Source organism: Gobius niger, assembly GCF_951799975.1.
Source record: "Gobius niger genome assembly, chromosome: 1".
NCBI classification, from domain to species: domain Eukaryota; kingdom Metazoa; phylum Chordata; class Actinopteri; order Gobiiformes; family Gobiidae; genus Gobius; species Gobius niger.
The window spans coordinates 19725638-19743671 of NC_136852.1; the positions used below are offsets into that span (position 1 = coordinate 19725638).

General features: G+C 39.8%; 2 protein-coding genes across 3 annotated transcripts; one reads left to right on the top strand and one right to left on the bottom strand.

Moving 5' to 3' along the window:
* Positions 1-4: 4 nt before the first annotated feature.
* eml2 (EMAP like 2) lies at positions 5-12719 on the bottom strand. Of its 2 annotated transcripts, XM_079582837.1 has the most exons (22): positions 12442-12719; positions 8874-9089; positions 8603-8720; positions 8364-8465; positions 5219-5247; positions 4909-5038; positions 4590-4739; positions 4258-4327; positions 3874-3984; positions 3692-3787; positions 3485-3619; positions 3300-3399; positions 3016-3170; positions 2737-2862; positions 2519-2650; positions 2376-2443; positions 1947-2035; positions 1764-1861; positions 1603-1690; positions 1436-1531; positions 1197-1327; positions 5-1111 (listed from the first exon to the last, which is right to left on the bottom strand). In XM_079582837.1, exons 1-22 carry the CDS (start codon positions 12512-12514, stop codon positions 986-988), a joined length of 2439 nt encoding a protein of 812 aa, XP_079438963.1. In that variant the 5' UTR covers positions 12515-12719; the 3' UTR covers positions 5-985. The 2 variants fall into 2 exon arrangements, with proteins under 2 accessions (XP_079438963.1, XP_079438964.1); XM_079582838.1 differs by lacking the exons at positions 8364-8465; positions 8603-8720; positions 8874-9089; positions 12442-12719 and adding an exon at positions 7775-7885 and having other exon boundaries at positions 7-1111.
* Positions 12720-13839: 1120 nt separating this feature from the next.
* On the top strand, positions 13840-16573 carry rhbdd1 (rhomboid domain containing 1). Its single transcript, XM_079565028.1, has 8 exons — positions 13840-14053; positions 14192-14344; positions 14432-14711; positions 14783-14915; positions 15026-15114; positions 15196-15252; positions 15341-15463; positions 15637-16573. Exons 2-8 carry the CDS (start codon positions 14192-14194, stop codon positions 15729-15731), a joined length of 930 nt encoding a protein of 309 aa, XP_079421154.1. The 5' UTR covers positions 13840-14053; the 3' UTR covers positions 15732-16573.
* The last annotated feature ends 1461 nt before the right edge of the window (positions 16574-18034 follow it).

Sequence of the window (18034 nt, forward strand, 5' to 3'; positions counted from 1 at the left end):
GCAAATTAGTTTTTTTTCTTCCTTTTTAAAGGTAATACAAGGGTCTTTATCAGAAGTGCTCAAGTAAAAACTTTATTAACAAAACTGAAGCTCAAGCTAACAGCGTTCTACATCCGTCAACTGCTAAAAGTGCCACAAGAATATCATAGTTAACAGTTAATTATTAAATAACAGCCATTCAAATATACTGCAATATATATAGTATTGGATAGTTACTTACTCTATAGACCTTTGTGATATGGACAAAATCTACAGAAGAGGGCCCGGTCATGCTCAGCCTTTAGCATTATAGTTTCAGTAGTGATGAGCATCCCATAACAATGAGAACAGTACCATCATACCATAGATTGGTTACATAAACACAATATAAATGTTCACATCTGCGTTCTGAGAGGTTTTCAAGGGTAGTACCACCTATTTTAATTCACTCTTGCCTCTGCTGGAACAAGCATGCATTCAAATTACCATATTATGTCATACGTACTTGTTTCAATACTTTTTCATGTGTCCACTACAGTGATTAACTTACAATACAAATTACATATTTAATTCAGCAGTGTACATTCTTGATAGTTCATTTCATAATAAGTGTAAACACTTAAATCACAATCACGCGTCGCTTACAGTTAGAAGTTCAATTAAAGGGCCGCACATGAGTCTGGTGTAGGCACGAGTGGAAGTAACATTACAGACTGTAGGGTGACATTCAAGCATTTTTAACCTAATAATATTCATCCATCACTGAATATGAACATGTGCATAAGAAGAGCACTACAGTATACTGCTTAAGCATTTAACATCCAAGCACTGCAAATGTATTTCTTACTTTAATACTACTAAATTTGTTGCAAATGTATAACGGTTTTAGCTAGGTCATCCGAGCTATTGTCAGTGAGTGACTGTAGGCACAGTGGAGATGCAGCCTCATTGGTGTGGAGGCCCATACAGTGACGGTGAAAGGATGAGGAGTAGAGGATACTTGAGTCTAGGCCATGACCCACTGTAGGACGCTGGTGTCTTTACCTCCAGTGGAGATGAGGTGACTATCATCATGCAGGAAGGCAACATTGGTCACATGACTGCTGTGGCCACTGTACTCATGGCTTGGAGCCTAAAAATGAGTGAAAGAATAAATAAATGAAGATCAAGTTTTTTTTCTTCTTTTAGGTTTACCAAATATCTATGGAATTACTGACCCTTGGTTGTGAACTGGGGAAAGAAAACAAGTGCACTTTCCCAAAATCATCGGCAGAAGCCAGAAGAGATCCATCATGTGACCGACAGGCAGCGTTGATGTCAGTACCATCTGCACCATCCGGCCATATACCTGAAGAAACAAGCAAATAATCCAAAAGTTCACAAACTGACCTTTGGGTTGACAGACAAAACAATAAATACACCCTGAGCATGTGTAAGAAAGTGCAAGAAATATTACCAAAGGTGCTGAAGCCCAGAGTGCATGTGGATGTGGCCCATTGCAGGTTACGCACTATGTCCGTGTTGGTCACATGTCTTCCACTAGGGGCCTCCCCTAGTTTTAAACAAAACAGGTTATTCACACATCTGAAAGTTATTATCTGCGTTTACACTGATGTGACTTACAGAAGAGGATCTCATAATCCCCGGAGTTTGTGACCAGGTATTGGCTGTCTTTTGACCAGTCCAGGTGAGTTACAAAGCTGGAGTGACCCTGATACATTATTGATATTGGATTGTTAATTATGTTGTTTATGTTTTTATTAATGCTTTTGTTCGACACATACAGTGCATTTACCAACACGACTGTACTTCCTGCCTCCCTCGGACACTGCGTAGATGTACACAAAGTTGTCATTTGACGCGACAGCCAAGAAGTTTCCATCTAATAAGGGACAAAATGGTTACAGATAATAACTTGGCTGAAAGGAAACTAATAATTGATGTGCAGTTTGGCAGGCAGGGATTACCTGGAGAATACTTGACATTGGAGATGATCTCATTACCATCCGTGTGCATTGAGACAAGATCTCGTGTGTCAGTGTCCAGCACCAACCACCTAAAAATAATAATAATAAGTGTCTATTATTTATGGAAGCTATTTACTCAGAACAAAGCATAAAAGAGAGAAAAATAAAATGCAGAAAAGCATAAAATAAAAAGTAAATTAAAATTCACACTTCATATGCCTGCCACCTACATGTATTCAGCCTACATACACACTGTTATGTACTCGACCTTAAGAGCTCGGATGTTACCACCAGCAATTGTAGATATACTGTAAATTTATTGTCTGGATCTGACTATGTAGGCCCAGTTGGATGCAGTGCAATACTAAATTTCCCTTTAAAAATCTAAATGTTAAAAGTTGCCTGATGAAAAGAAGCAGTGTTTCTCACCTTCCAGTCATGGTCCCCACAGCCACAACAGCCCCACTGGGATGGAAGCCTGCAGACCGGCCTGGATCCTGTGGTGTTGCATGGAGAATTAAAGATATATCATTTTGTTTCCATTTACAATAAGCTACAATACGCTTGCTCACCTCAATGGTCTTGCTCCAAATGGGCTGGTGGGTGTTGGTGTCCCATAGATGAACATGTTTATCTTGAGAACAGGTCACAAATTGCTCCATGGTGGGATGAATGTCCAGACCCCACAGCTCATCCGTGTGACCCTGTGAACCAGCACAAGGTTTGGTTATTCTACTATGTATACGCTTTAATCGCTAAATAAAGTAGAACCATAAATGATAGAAAATACCTGTACAATTGGAGTTAAGGTGTCAGGGAAAGCTGCTCTGACTATGGCGTTTTTGGTGGTGCCAACAAAGAGCTCTCCTTGTTTTCCTTCAGCTACTGCTCGGACTGGTCCAAATGCTTCGCCCACCTATGAACAAGGACTTTTTGTTGACACTAACCAACTAACCAAATAGCAGAGTTTAATTTTCACTCCTCAGACCAGTTGCCCTTTGTTCAGCAAAACCATCCATGCAAACCAGTATAAATACCACCATTTGTGGTTGACTACTATGTAACTTACCTCCATCTCAGACTGTTTTTTGTAGTCACGGTCCCACAGGACTAGCTTGCGGTCCTTCCCTCCCCCAGAAACCAGAGTGCCATCCTTCAGCACACACAGAGAGAAGATGCCTCCCTCATGGGCTCCAGACATCACCTGACTGATGCGGTTCCCCCCTGAAAAAAAAAAATACAAATATTGTAAGAAGATCATGGCACTGACACACTTGGTTACTGCACCTAAATGTCTAGAATCTCTGAGAGATATGAAATACACACAGACACATTCAATACTAACAGGCATACCTTTTGCCCAGATGTAGATGTTTCCACTGGAGTCTCCTGTTATGGCATCGCCATTCTCAGCAAATGCCACACAAAGTACATACTTTGGTTTATCGTGTTTCTACAGAAGAGTAACAGATATATATTTAATATGGATAATCCAAGAATATATCAGTGAAAGTTCAAACTCTAATATTTCTTCTTACCTCAAATATCCCCTGTCGTTTACTGAGAGTGGTGCCTTCCACGGTCCAGAAGTTGATGTGAGATTTGCCACAAGTAACAATCAGGTTGGCGTCCATAGGATGGAATGCAGCACCCAATACAGAATCATTGGAGCACTGAAGATAAATATGGAATGAAATTGTATATAAAGTGGTAAAAGTAATTTCATTGAGACCAGTTCAGTTTACCTTAACTTCCGCCAACTGCTTCTCTTTCTGCCAATTCCAAACAGACAGGATGTGATCGTTGGCATCATCCACTGCACACAAGAAAGCACCTCCATTCTGCAAATAGGAAACAATGCATGTGTTGCTATCAAAGTCAAAGCCTGTCTGCTGTCAGGAGTGGACTAAACCAATAGGTTGCTTACGGATTTGGAGAAAGCCACACAGGTGACAGCGCGGTCAAACACTCCCATCCCGAGAACGTGCAGCGTGTTAAGGCTCACAGAGTCCCACACACGGACGTGAGGAGCAAGAGACTGCACAGAGATTCATTTAACACATGAAGACTTGTGTATGTTTGTGGCTGTGTGCAATTTAATGCCATCTTAGTTGTAGCGTTTTTTTTTTATCGTAGATACATTGTTTACTTTTTAGGACCCTCTTTTGTGCTGTGTCATTTATGTATTGGATTTTTTGTTTTTCAACTGTGCATTAAATTACCTTCAAAGTTGTAAAATTTTAAACTATGATGAATAGTGAACGCTTCTTGTATAACCTAACAATCAGTCAGTGTGTTACTTTCAAGGCACCTTTCCATCTTTGGTGTTTCCTGCGACTTGGCCCGTTGCAATGGTTACCATGTCAGGATGCACGCTTAAGCTGAAAGGAGAAAAACACAGTTTTAATCATGGAGAAATAAAATCTCCAGTGTCCAGAATCCAAACAAGCAGAAAAGTATTTAACAATTTAACTAAATGCCCTTGCCAATTGATTACACATTATGCCCATCTTAATGTGCATCTAATAGGCCTATAAAGCAATGCAATGTTGACAAGAGCAGGGTGAACACTGACATACAGCATAGCCCTGTGTATCATTATGAATTCAGAAAACTTTGTCATTTAAGTATTAATTTGCTCACCATTTGACATCATCGTTGTGGCCCAGGTAATGTCTCTGTTGCTGCTCCTCCGTGTTGTAAAGCACCACGACTGACGCATTGAAATATACAATCTCTCCGGTCGGCAGCAAGTACAGGTTCGAGCGGCAATCACGCCCACGATAACCATAACTGCTCCACAATTAAGGAACAATGTCACACGAGTGTAGATCTGAAATTGACTTGGCTTTACGTAGTGTATTGTGAACGTTTTAGGCCATACAGTAAATGGGACATAAGGAAAATCTAAAAATAAAACATTAACATATTTGGTCTTACACATACAATATATCAAGGATACACCCACTGCAGTTTCAGTTTGCGGTCAGGCAGCGCAGCCTTGTGGTCAAGGCTGTAGCTCTCCTTCTGATCGTCCGGGAGGTGCATGGTCACAGGACGACCTCGGAGGAACATTCGCACATAGCCGTCCTCTGGTCAAAGACAAAACTGTGTTATTAGTCATATCATTTACACAAATATTAGGATCGAAATAGTCACTGACAGCTGCCAATTCGGTAGCTGTTTGAGATTAGCTCAATGTTTAAATCTCCACAATGTACCGTCTATAACAAAAGATAACTGAGAGTGAAAGTCATTCGAATGAACCATACCTGCATTAAAGGTACACTCTTTGGATTTGCTGAAAAAGAAAATTACAATTATTTAGAAGCTGTGGTCATTCTGATGTAGAATGTCCTGTGTGCATATTAATAACCATGTTATGGCTTATTAATGGGACTAGACGAGAGTTTAAAAATGTTAAAAGTATGTATTTTCTACCCCCTACATGCTCTAGCAATGTCCTAATGTGTAGAATGAGCCCAGACCAATTCACCACAACTTCTGCTGGAAACCTGCAGGTGGCAGTGGTGAGTGTGAATGTCAACTTCCATCTAGTCCCTTTAACACGTGCTGAGGATTGGATGTATTGTTTGGAGAACATGAATGTGGCAAGTAAAATACCAGAAGATAACATGAAATGTAAAATTAGGTCACTTTCATTTGCCAAAGGTGCACAGTAGACTTGGTTGTGGCTAAGCTGAAGGGGCAGCTGCATCATCTGAGCTGTCAATCAATCAATTCCCACTGTCCCTCATGCTCACTCAGCAGCAGTCAGTCCCCTGTCAACCAAACACTGAAGGATGCTGCAGGCCTCAGCTGAGGTGAACGTCACTATGCAACAATCGCACAGTAAAGAGAGATAAGACCAATATTGGCTTTCCAACTCAGCACCAGCTCATAATGCGCTGCTCTAGGTAAATATTTGCTCACAAGAAGATACAGTATAATTTTACACACTGTTTGGGACTGACACTCTTTGAGTTTTCACCTAAAGTTAAAAATATGTTAATTTCTTATTACATAAATTGTATTAGTTCATGAAGACGTAATATGTTAATTGTAAAATATGTCAATTTTCTAAGAGGGGGGTTAACTGGGAAGCAGAGCAGACAATACGACCGACTTTCATGGAGGAATATAAGGTTGACTAAACGTGCAAGCTCTGTCTGCCTGTGTGTGCTGAGAACAGATGGAGAGGGCAATGCAGGGCGTGGTTTCTTTGAAGTGACCACATAAAAGCCGGGTTGGTACCATTACATTACACAGGACAGGAGCATGTGTGAGTTGTCTGCCAGTCTGAAGAGTGGACAGTCTCACATCCAGTAATTAAAGCGGTGCATGCTGGGAAATTGGCATGGGCACAGCGCAGGAGGGCCACAGAGTGTAGCAGAGAGCAATGTGGTAGGAGGCCCAGTCACCAGGTTTCAGGAGGGAATGCACAAACAGGGCATTCATTAAAATGGAGCCAGACGAGTGGCTTTTTACTCACACTCTGAAAAACACTGAGCATTACTGAACAACTGAAGTCAGACTCGGAGCCATCATTATGACCATGGTCTTTATCAGGACTTGTTAAAATCTTCCCCCTTTCAAGGAAGACACTCATTTTCCATCTCTGCAGATCAAGCTCCCAAGTGCTTATGCTTGGTAACACTAATGGACAGCTCAGAGGGAGCCTTGAAACATTTCACAGTGGCCAGAGTGCTTCTTTAAAAGCAAGCAGAAACAGATGTATTACTTGTAGTTTTTTTTTTCTCTAGTTTATTATTTGAATGCCTGTAAAATGCATTTAACTAAAAACATTTCTAATAAGTGTGTGGATAGTGGAGGCAATACATTTGTGAGCTAGTGGTCGCAGCTTGTAAAGTGAAGCAATCTCCAAGTGCTGGGCCCATATCCGGATTCATTATGAATGAAGGTCTGCAGTGAATGAGAAGAGACCAGCTCTAATGAGGTAAAGCTCTGCAGAGCAGGAACATATGAAGTTAGATGGGTCTTGATTTACTAGTAAGGCATATTTAAAGAGGACAGAAAGTGTAAATATTATTAAACTTTGTTACAACAGCCATGAATGGGTTAATTGCTACCAGGAACTGGCTGGTCATGTTTGGTGCATAAAAAGCTGGAGGCTGATCAATGTTATTGTTACTGCACAGTCAGCAGAACAGCTGCCAGCAACACACAAGCCTCATGCAATGGATTCAATAGATCATCATGTTCTAAAGTGCAAAATTAAGCACTTCTAGCATTTTCTTCATTCACTTTACTTGAATTCAGTATATTACATAGGGGAAAAGAAATTTGGCTAATTTGACAAAAGATATATCTTTTTAAATCTATGTTAACATGTCTTCTTTTGATGAAAAAGTGACAAAGAACTAACATGCAGTAGTTCTATTGTAGTCTTCATGGAAATGTTTTGTATTCTTCAGAGCCAGCTGGATTATGTTTCTGTGTTCAGTTACTATGCTGCTGCCCCTCCCCATTGCCCTGCAGCCTGAGCCTGTAACCGCTGCATCAAACATTTCGTGTGACAGTCAAAAAGCCACTTCCTCAGATAAATAAAAAGGCTGAAGACTATGTTAACACTGAACATTTTATGAAACACTTTTACTGGCAACAGAGACAACTGGAGACAGAAAGTATAGATTCTCATTGTCCGATCAAGAAAGAATGAAACATCAAAGCAGCAAGCAACAATTATGTTACCAAGCCCCATTTAGCAATCCAAAGTTGGGTCACAAATAATATTGCACACTTTTATATATTTGTTTTCCATCATAATCTTTTAGTTAGTGTTTGTATTATATAAAAGCTACATTTACCTGGAGGACTTCTTCATGACGACAAGCTTTCCGTTATTTAGATAACAAGAGTGTCAGAGCCGTTCCTGTATTGAGCAGCAACACACAAGCAACTTCCTCAGCTCTCAGCCAACTTTTAGCTCTGCCTGAGAAGAGCACCATCCAATCACAGAACACTTCCCCCTGAAGACCAGCCCCTCCGACAGATACTCCGCCTCCTCTTCAATGTTTGCATAAGTAATACCATCAACACAAAGGCCAGGCAGGAGAGGATCCAGAGAGTGTTCACTTTGTTTTTTCTAAATGTTTGACGTAACTGTGTTTTAGACATACTTTATTTTCTAGAGTGATGGTGAGTGATGTTGAGGGATATTAAGTGATGTTGTGTGCACAGCTCAGCCACAGCCCATTGGTTCCTGTTGATATTTTAGATTAACTATAGACAAATAAGGTTTTCTCTGTGACCTTAAGACAAGAAGCAAGATCTTCCAAAATGCAACAAGAGCGTAAATCTTGCTTTGTAGCACAATGCATTAAAATGTTCTCATGAAATTAACTATAAAGAGGTGTGATTATTTATTTCACTATACACCATGCAGAGTAGCATTACCTTTTGCCTCCAGATGAGCTGCTGGATGAAGTGGTTCTGCTGCGACTTTCTAACCCTAGTTCTCTCTTCACAAGGGTCAAACGCTCCGTGGACTGGCTTTTTCTGAATGTGACAAAGATCAGAGATCATAAGAGCCTTTGTTGCTGAACCACGTTTCACATAAAGGTGCCCAGTGAATTGAGTACTACTTTGAGAGTAGATAGAAGAACAGCTTGGTTAACTTCACATACAGTATTTACCTCTTAATAGACTGCAGTGTCTCTTTCTTTGGAGATGAAGGAGAGGAGAGCATGCGTTTCTGCTGGACATAGCCATTACTCAGTGGTCTGGAGGGAAGAGCCTGCAGCAGCTGACGCACTGAAAATGACATTAGCCACAGCATTAAGGCAAACGTAGATATTCAATATGAATCCTATAAATCCATTATACAGTAACTGTTGATTTACTGATCAGGTTAAACAGAAATAAATAATTTGACTGTCGTCTCTCATTATCAGCCTATCGCCTTACCTTTGGTTGGAGGGGTAACAGCAGCCGTAGACAAAGGTCTCCGTGCTCCCTGTTGAATGCCCAGACTGTGTTCCTCACAGTAGCCCAGGCGCCGCAGAGCATCAGCAAGAGCCGCTTTCAGAAGCTGGATCTCATCCTCCTGCAGCTGCAGCCTCTGCTCCAGGTGGGACACCCGATCCTCCATGTCCATGTTACTACTGGCCGACACCGTGTCATCTACAGGCAAATGAATATAATGGTTAAAAAATCATTTAGACTTGGGCTTGGGGAAACAAAAATTAGACGGAAAACACCTCTGGCAACAGATGAGAAAGCTTTCTCATACTGATTTGCTTAAAATGATTATGTAGTATGATTACCAAATATTGATTGATTGCTGCACACTGAAATTACACAGATTCACACACAACAGTGGTACATATTTTTTCATCTGTCTTGCCACTTCATGCATCACTCATTGAAAAACTCCAGACCAGTTTCTGTCTAGACATGGTCTGCCTCCACTAGACACAAATTATCCAAGTTAAAAAGCCCAGTATGGATCATTGTGGCCTATACTTTACCAGATTATAGGCAGAATATTTCTAGAACAGAAAGAAAATAGTCAATGTTCAGTTTTTGTAAATTGTGGGAGCTGGTGCAGAGGACAAAGAGCACACTGTTACTGTTGTACCATATCAGTCAAATGAGACAGCATCAAGCAATGCATTTGCATCAAGAAGGTTAGAGCATTTTACCAAAAAAGGCACTTGTGCAGGCAGTGTGCTTCACACAGCAAATATTGCATTCAACATTCTGCCTTTACCTTAACAAACACCTTGTGGCATGTTATGACCATGATGATTTAAATACATAAGGAAATGTTTGTACAACAATAAACTAAATAATTGCAACAACTACTATTACACAGAATTGTGCAATTTTATTTATCTATTTAATTTTGTAATGCGCTGACTTCATCCATTGGATCTTCTTTCTCTATTCTCAGCTAAGAAACCAAAGATTGTAAGGCTGATAATTTTCAGTATGGTATAAAGTTACAAAACTCTGATCAGTTTCAAAGTCAAATAGAGCATGTCATTTATGTACAGCAGACCTCCTGGGCAGTAGGAGGTGCAGATGGCAGGTGGGAGGAGAGAGAGGACACAGCGACTGGTCAATGACGAAACTTCATAGTCACCTCTTGTGTGCAGTGCATGGTGAATTCATTACTGAGAAATGGGATTGAGGACGAGATAACAGAGACCATGAGTACGAATGGAAGCAGTCCTTTCTTTTGGCATTTAAGAATTGCTAAAACGGTCTGTCTGCTGATAATCAAGGATCCTGCGGAGGGTCAGAATTTTGCATTCTTGCCATTTCTGACTTGAACAGTATATGCCGACATCATCACAACAGTGGATTGAACATAAGGGCAGAAATTCTTTACAGAAATACAAAAACAATTAGCTATTCTGAGAATGAATACTTGTAGACCTAGGATTACTCTTAAAGGTTAGGGTGTGCTATATGTGTAAACACTAAACAGTAAGAGTTAAAGACTGTGAAAATCTGTCTATTCACATTTGTGTTAAACACTGCAGCACCTTCACTCTCTGCCCTTGGATCATGATTACACACAACAGTGGTTTCCCATCATTTCTCCAATAAAGGCTGTGAATTTGAATTAGACACAAGCATTAAACAATAAAGCAGCCATCAACGTCCATAGCTCTTTATGACACGGCATCATAAGAAAGTAGGTGCAGTGTGGAATCTAATCAATGACCACAGCTCAAATGGATGCTAAGGGGAAAGGAGGAGGAAGAAAATGAAGAAATCAAATCAGAGAGATGCGTTGGGGGTGAGACATCGTGTCAAAGTGAGAGAGGGAGGGATGCTAATGGACAATAGGGGGTCAGTGTGGGGCAGTGAAGCTATAGCTCAAATCTCTTCTTGCCTACCTGCCATAATCGCCTGATCACTCCTCCTGTCAGTCAGTCTGTCCAATCTGTCCGTCTGACCACAGCAGTGTCCGCTAGAGTCCACTGGCTCACACTCCTGTCCCCCCCAGAGGCTCCCTAATAGCACCGGCACTTTCCTTGTTTCTGCCCCCTCCCTCCCTCCCTCCCTTATTCACACAAACCCCTTCAGCTTCACTTCCTGGACCACTCCCATCTCTTCATTCTGTCTGCCTCCTCCCCCCGTCGCCTCGTCGTTTTCTTCAGTCAGGGTTATCCACAGGCAGTGGCACAGGCGTGAAAGAGGGAGGAGCTTGGAACACACAGACACACTGCACCAGCATCAGCAGCATGAGGAAGACTATAGGCACTGTCAGGACGAGATGGGTCAGAACAGAGTGGATCAACCAATGAATGACACACACACATACACCACAGAACACAATTATAAACACAAGCCAAATACTGTGACTATTCTGTCATTTTATTCTTACGACAATCCATTTTGGACAAATAATGGAACGTAAAATAATATATTTATTGATATAAACACAAGCAAATTAAGCTGTAAATTGAAGCCTAAATTGGTGTTAAAAAGTGTCATCTGCAGTGGCCAGTGAATTGTATTGTCTATAAAATTGCTACACTCCAGTTTGAGTTCTAGTTGTGCATTGCTGTTGATGTGTGAATGCGCGATTGACAGTGTAAAGAGTGTGTGAGATGGAGTTTGTAGGAATCACTGGTCTTGTCCCATTCAATGTGTGATCTCCAACCCCAAAGACTGGAATACACTCATAATTGAAAGCAGTATTTCTAAAAAAAAAAGCAGAAATCTAACAACCAAATGAAATAGGCATTTTTACACCAGATTTAAAATCTATTCTCACTGATTTCACAGATCACACGTCACACTTATAACTTATGGGCAACAGGTAAAAAGTCATGATCAAAAGATACAGTCAAGGTCCATTGCTGTCAGTTCAAGGAGATATTTATTATCCATTTTATTAATGACCGATCTTCCCATTAATTCAAATTAATATAGCCATAAAAAAAAAAATAGAAGAAAACTAAGGTTTGAAACATGTTTAGCTCTTGTAATTATACAGCTTTACTCCATGCTGATACTACATTCTCATAGAGAGGGGTGGTGGTGGTGGTGTAAAGCAGACCTGATGGACAGACACTCTCTGGTTACAGCAGATGGCAGAGAACAGGAAACTGATCAAAGCACAAAGTTGGACTGAGCCTCTTCCAAATCCACGGGGTTGAACATGAGCAAAGTGAGCAAACGGATCAAACCAACAGAGAAGCACAAAGTGAAACACTTTGCCTTTCATTAACATGAAGGACATCAGGGAATTTCAGATGATCATAAAACAACATCACACAGCGGGTATAAATGTCTTTACAACAGTAAAGATTTGCATTTGATTTGTGTAAAAGGACGGAATGAACAGCATGGAAAACAACCATAGCAGCAACAGCAGCAGCCTAAATGGTTTCACACTTTAACCTATAGGATTGTGCTGTTTTCATCTGGCATTTCTTCATGCTCACAGCCCAGAACATATCGGGTCATTTCAGGACATCGGCTTCAGCGGACACATTTAATAAAAACAACTCACCGTTGTTGCAATACTGTAGCAGCAGGTTGGTGCTGTCATACAAGCTCCCACACGATGCTACTCTCTCCGACATCCTCTTCTAAATTCCAGCGCGTTTTCCTATTATTTACACGCCCTCTTCTTGTTTTCTTTTGATTCTTTCTCTCTTTCTAGACCTCACGACTTCAGCCACCCTCTTCTCCTTCATTCATTCAGCATGAGCAGAACAACACACATACACACACACACCTGTACCTGCCTCTGCTGGTGGCCTCTCTCCACCGCTGCCCACTACTACCATCAAGTCACATCAAATAAAGAAAACCCCCGGTTTCAAAATAAAGGCAGGGCACTTTCATTGTAACCCTAAACTTATTTTACAGTCATTAGAGGCAGCCTTGATTTTTGTTTGGCCAAATCTCTATCATATTGCTAAAAATTAGGCAACATATCGATCTAAATAAACATAGGCTATGAGACTATGGCAAAAAGCACGAGACAAGCACAAGATTAAAAACTACAAATAGCCTATTGGTCTAATATAGGTTAGTTATCATAGTGATCAAATATAATGACTACACCTATCAAAACAGAACAGCTTTCGAAAAACAAGCATTTTAAACTGTGTAATATTTGACATTCCATGTGCTTCTTTTATTTTGAAAGGTATAAAACGTGTTTTACTTTTGTGTCATGACAGAAATCCTCATCCTTTTCTTCCCTGCATATTGTTACTATAGCAACAGTCTCCCCCGTTTATAGGTGATGGAGAGCTTGTTTGTTTCATCTCATTAAATTAAATAATGGTGTGTTTGAAGTGTAGAGTGCGGCATTAAAACATGCTTGTGGACAGGTTTGTGTCTAAGGTAACACAACCCAGCTAGATGTCCTATGAATATTTCATTTAGAAGAAACGAATGACACCTGTCACTGTGACCTAAATTCTGACCCAGACCATTAAAGTGAAACTTAAACCAATGTACTGCTACTGTATAATGAGTAGAACAACAGATACCGGATGTAATTTGGCTCCATGATAACGTAAAATAATCTATGACATTATTTTGTTTTTTGACCACTTGGTGGCAGTAGTCGCAGTATAATGAGCATAATGCGTCCATGGGTTATCAACACAAAAGAATTGTTAAAGTAAGAAAGAAAGAAAGAAAGAAAGAAAGAAAGAAAGAAAGAAAGAAAGAAAGAAAGAAAGAAAGAAAGAATGGGCAGGATCATTGATTATGTTTTCATAAAATGTTGGCTATTCTAGTCTTTGTGAATTTTCTAAATTCACTCTTGGTTTAAACGAAATTAATGTGTGACAATATAAAAAACAACAAAAAACAACAAAAAACAGCCAACTCACTACACGCATGCGCAATGATTATGTTATTGTCACGTGGCGGTTGAGGAAACGTTTTCCATGTGGACTGGACATGACGAAATTTACTGAAACTCTCTCTACTAAGATGCGATTTTCGGCCCCAAATGTTCGAAGGGCATTCATTCTTCCTCAGATAAAATAGTTAAGTTCATTGTTTATTGTAAAACAGAGTTATAACCGGTTTATAATCGAGCTAAATATTACTAGTATCGCAAGGAGCAACAGGTTTGGTAAAAGTCGCCCGGAAACAAAGTAAGTGATATTGCTGGGTTCCGTTCTTTAATAATGTAGCGTTGCTCAAAATCATATTAGCTTACTTGTTTTTTATTTGTGTGCTGCGGTAATGTAACCCCCATTTAAACTTCGCAATGTCTGTTGTTTCAATCACAGATGCGGCCAAGACAGAGAGGGTCCCACCTGGGCTTGCTGTTCCTGGCCTCTCAGCTGATTCATGTGGGTTTTGACAACATCCCCCCTGTGACTCTGGGCATCCTGGGACTAAATGCTTATCTTTATTTATTTCCTGCAGCTCCACTAATGAAGGTATCATTACACACTATCCAATAGAATTACAAAATGAAGTTTACCACACAATTTGTTGAACATGTATTAATTATGTTCTTTTCTCAGGCATGTGTAAGTGTAGACCAGGCCTACAGGCTCAAAGATTGGCGCCGTTTACTGCTGTCCCCATTCCATCACGCAGACGATATGCACCTGTACTACAACATGGTGTCACTGCTGTGGAAAGGCATGAGACTGGAGCGGCGTCTCGGTGGACCCTTTTTCTTCTACTTGCTGTCAGTCTTCTCTGTGCTCACTGGACTGGTCTACTTACTTTTGGAGGCTGCACTAACAGAGCTCACACAGGACGATTCCTACAGCATGCAATGTGCTGTTGGTTTCTCAGGTATTAATCACTTGTGACAATCAGCTTGTTCTTTGATTTAAATTACATATGTTTTGTTTTTATTCTCCTAGGAGTCCTGTTTGGTCTAAAGGTCCTTGTTAACCACTACCTTCCTGGTGGTACTACCTATTTAATGGGTATTCCTGTCTCAAGTCGTTATGCCAGCTGGGCAGAGTTAGTGCTGATCCATGTAACATCCCCAGGGTATGACAATAAGATAAGTTCTTATCTGTAGTCTTGCTGCCCAATGCAGTATTTTATGGAGTTGTGTTTTTTGCTCCACATCAGGTAATCCTTTGTGTTTGTCTTTGCAGAACATCTTTTATCGGTCACCTGTCAGGTATCCTGGTTGGTTTGCTCTACACTTCCGGACCTTTAAAGAGCATTATGAAGAAATGTGCAGGTATCACTTAGCTTGAATTTGAGTAAACTATTTGTTTTATAAGAAATCTAAAATACATATTATGAACTGTTACTTGTCCAGATATGCTCATGTTCAACGGTGCTGACTACAGGCCGAGAACACATTACAGTGCATCAGGTATGTATCTTTAACTAGTTACTCTTAATGTTGTTTGTGAGAATTTTGATTTTAGTCCAATTTCTTTTAATTTCATTTCGTTTTGCAGGCTACAGCGGTTTCGACGCAAGATATAGTCACTCTGATGGCACAACAAACTCCTCTCATACAGGGGGGCTGACAGAGGAGGAGCAGTTAGAGAGAGCTATCAGAAACAGTCTTAATGACAGGGGTAAGTATATATATGTAGCTTGCTTTAGGACCTACATTCCTATATGATATATATATATATATATATATATATATATATATATATATATATATATATATATATATATATATATATATATATATATATATATATATTTTTACAATATAAGAATCCATTTATTGTGTGTTTTTTAGAGCAAGCTCGGCACAGAGCAGCACCTCCACCTTATGGCTTCCAACTGTCTGAGGAAGAAATGAGACAGCAGAGACTAAGGAGATTTGACCACTAAACTTGGTGGACTTGTCACCCTGTTTGCCTAAAAAAATGCCTAAATCTTACCAAACCAACAAAAAGTCAGTTCTTCGATCTTTTGTTTGGTTTATCAGAGTGTATTAGAATGATAGAGGTTTTGATGTTGATGCCAAAGTTACCGCTTCTTCTTTGTCTTTTTACTGTTAAGTATCAGCAGTGAATTTTAAGTCAGTGGAAGCGCTGCATAAATGTGAAGGTGGAAGTCTAATACAGTCCCTTTGTTAGACTCCTATGTACGTTTACATGTTTCATAGGAGTATTACATAACAGGCCCTAGCTAGCCTATCCCCCTGAAGCCCTTCAGCACTATGCAAAGTAGGACAGCCAAAATCACAGCCTAAATCACTGAACCATTATGTCCCATAAGTCCAACAAATTCACAAATGCATTTGAACTGCATACAAGGTCCCTGGCCATTTGTATTTCTACTGAATTAAACATTTAAGCCTAATCGTTTTAGAAGCATTGAGTATTTCAATCAAATTTGTAAAGTATAAGCCTTGAGCAATTTGTGTTCATTCGCTGATGTTGACAGGATGATGTCTTGAACCCTCCTTTACTTCTCGCTCGCCCAGTCATCCATCACTAATAATGTGGCTGACTTTGTTCACTGGTCATTGTATGTTCCTGACCCGAATACAAGCTAAAACGAACTTCCTGTTTCTTAGTCACCCACAGAGATACTTAAAAACATTAAATTAATTGTGGGCTCATTTGTAACCCATCAAAGTAACCAAATGCCATCAATCATTAAAGTTATTTTTGTTTAAATATTTTAACTGACAGATCTATTTTTGAAATAAAAATAAAGTGGAGTAGTATTTTTGTTGTTGATGTCATTAATGGCCATGTTTGAGTTTGCTAGTAATAATCATATTTTGTGATGCTGTTTCATATTAAAAAATTGTTCTGCAATAGCTATAATTCATAGCTATTGACCTAATAAGCTCTAAACATTTGCTCATAAACATTGAGCCACTGCTGTCTATCATGTCCCTCAAATGTGAGGTGTTCTCAGATGGTCAGAATGGTCGTCTTAGAATCAAATAATTGGCGGTCTGGATATTGGTCATTGAGTCCTTGGGCTCAACACTTCACCCACCTTGCCTGCGTGACTGTATGTACTGTGTGAGAGTAATTGGTGATGGTTGGAGGGGCCATTGCTGAGGTGAATGAATATTGAATGAATGAATGAATGAATGAATGCATGAATAAAAGAATATTCGGACCATAAACAAAACATAAAAACACGAACTTATATGAACTAAAAATACAACCTGCCATGATTGAGGCAGTTGTGAGCTCAATATCAAATCAAATGTGCAGCTCAATACATGTACAGTTTAGGACAAACAATTTTGTTTTGCCTTTTGCACATTTTAGATAGGGCTGTCCGAAAAGGAGTGGGGGGGAAGTAAACACTTATTTAGTCCCACCCCTTTTAAGTACTCTCAATATCTTGTTCTATGTACTTATTAGGCGTCCTTATAACAATAATTTGAGCACTGTGATCTAAATCCAAGTTGTAAGGAACACAGTGTGAATACGACCCACCAATCAACATCTGGTTTACAACACAACAGCTGAACATGAAGAGTCATATATTTTCTTCAGATACATACTTATAGAATATCCATTCTTTGTATTAAACTGTCCGAAATTTGGACATTGTTTGAGGTCTACATGTAATTTATTCCATATTTTAGGACCACAAACGGACACAGAAGCTTTTTTCTGGATGTCCAGGCATGGGCAATTTTAAACAGCTACACATCCTTGACATGCAAGGAGAGTATTTTGTTCATTGATTGTTCTTATTTCTCTGATTTGCGATACAGCATCTTTTGTTATTGAACAATTCCTCTTTAACCTTCTAGTTTTCTGAGCACTGAATGCTGTCACTTTATTTTCCCCACACTTACCACCCTTTTTTTAATGTGTCTATCTCTCCTTGTGCTTCCTCTAAAAGTGCTCCCCCAGAGCTTGTCTCTGCATCACTCAAGTTTCATTCTATTTGTATCCTGCTGCTGGTTTTGATCTCATTGTGCCTTTTGTGTCTTTATATCCCAGCTCTACACATCAGTATCTGGGTGACCCATTTTTGTAGTGCTCCTTTAAGTCCTAGGCATGGGCTATTACTACATTATTAATTAATTCTCACATTTTTACCTCAGTATCGATGCAAACTAGGGCTTAATTGCAATACTGCCTTATTGCCTATTTGAGATTATAAATTAAATTTTATCTTTGGGGAAGCGTAGCCCAGATTAGTTGGGCTTG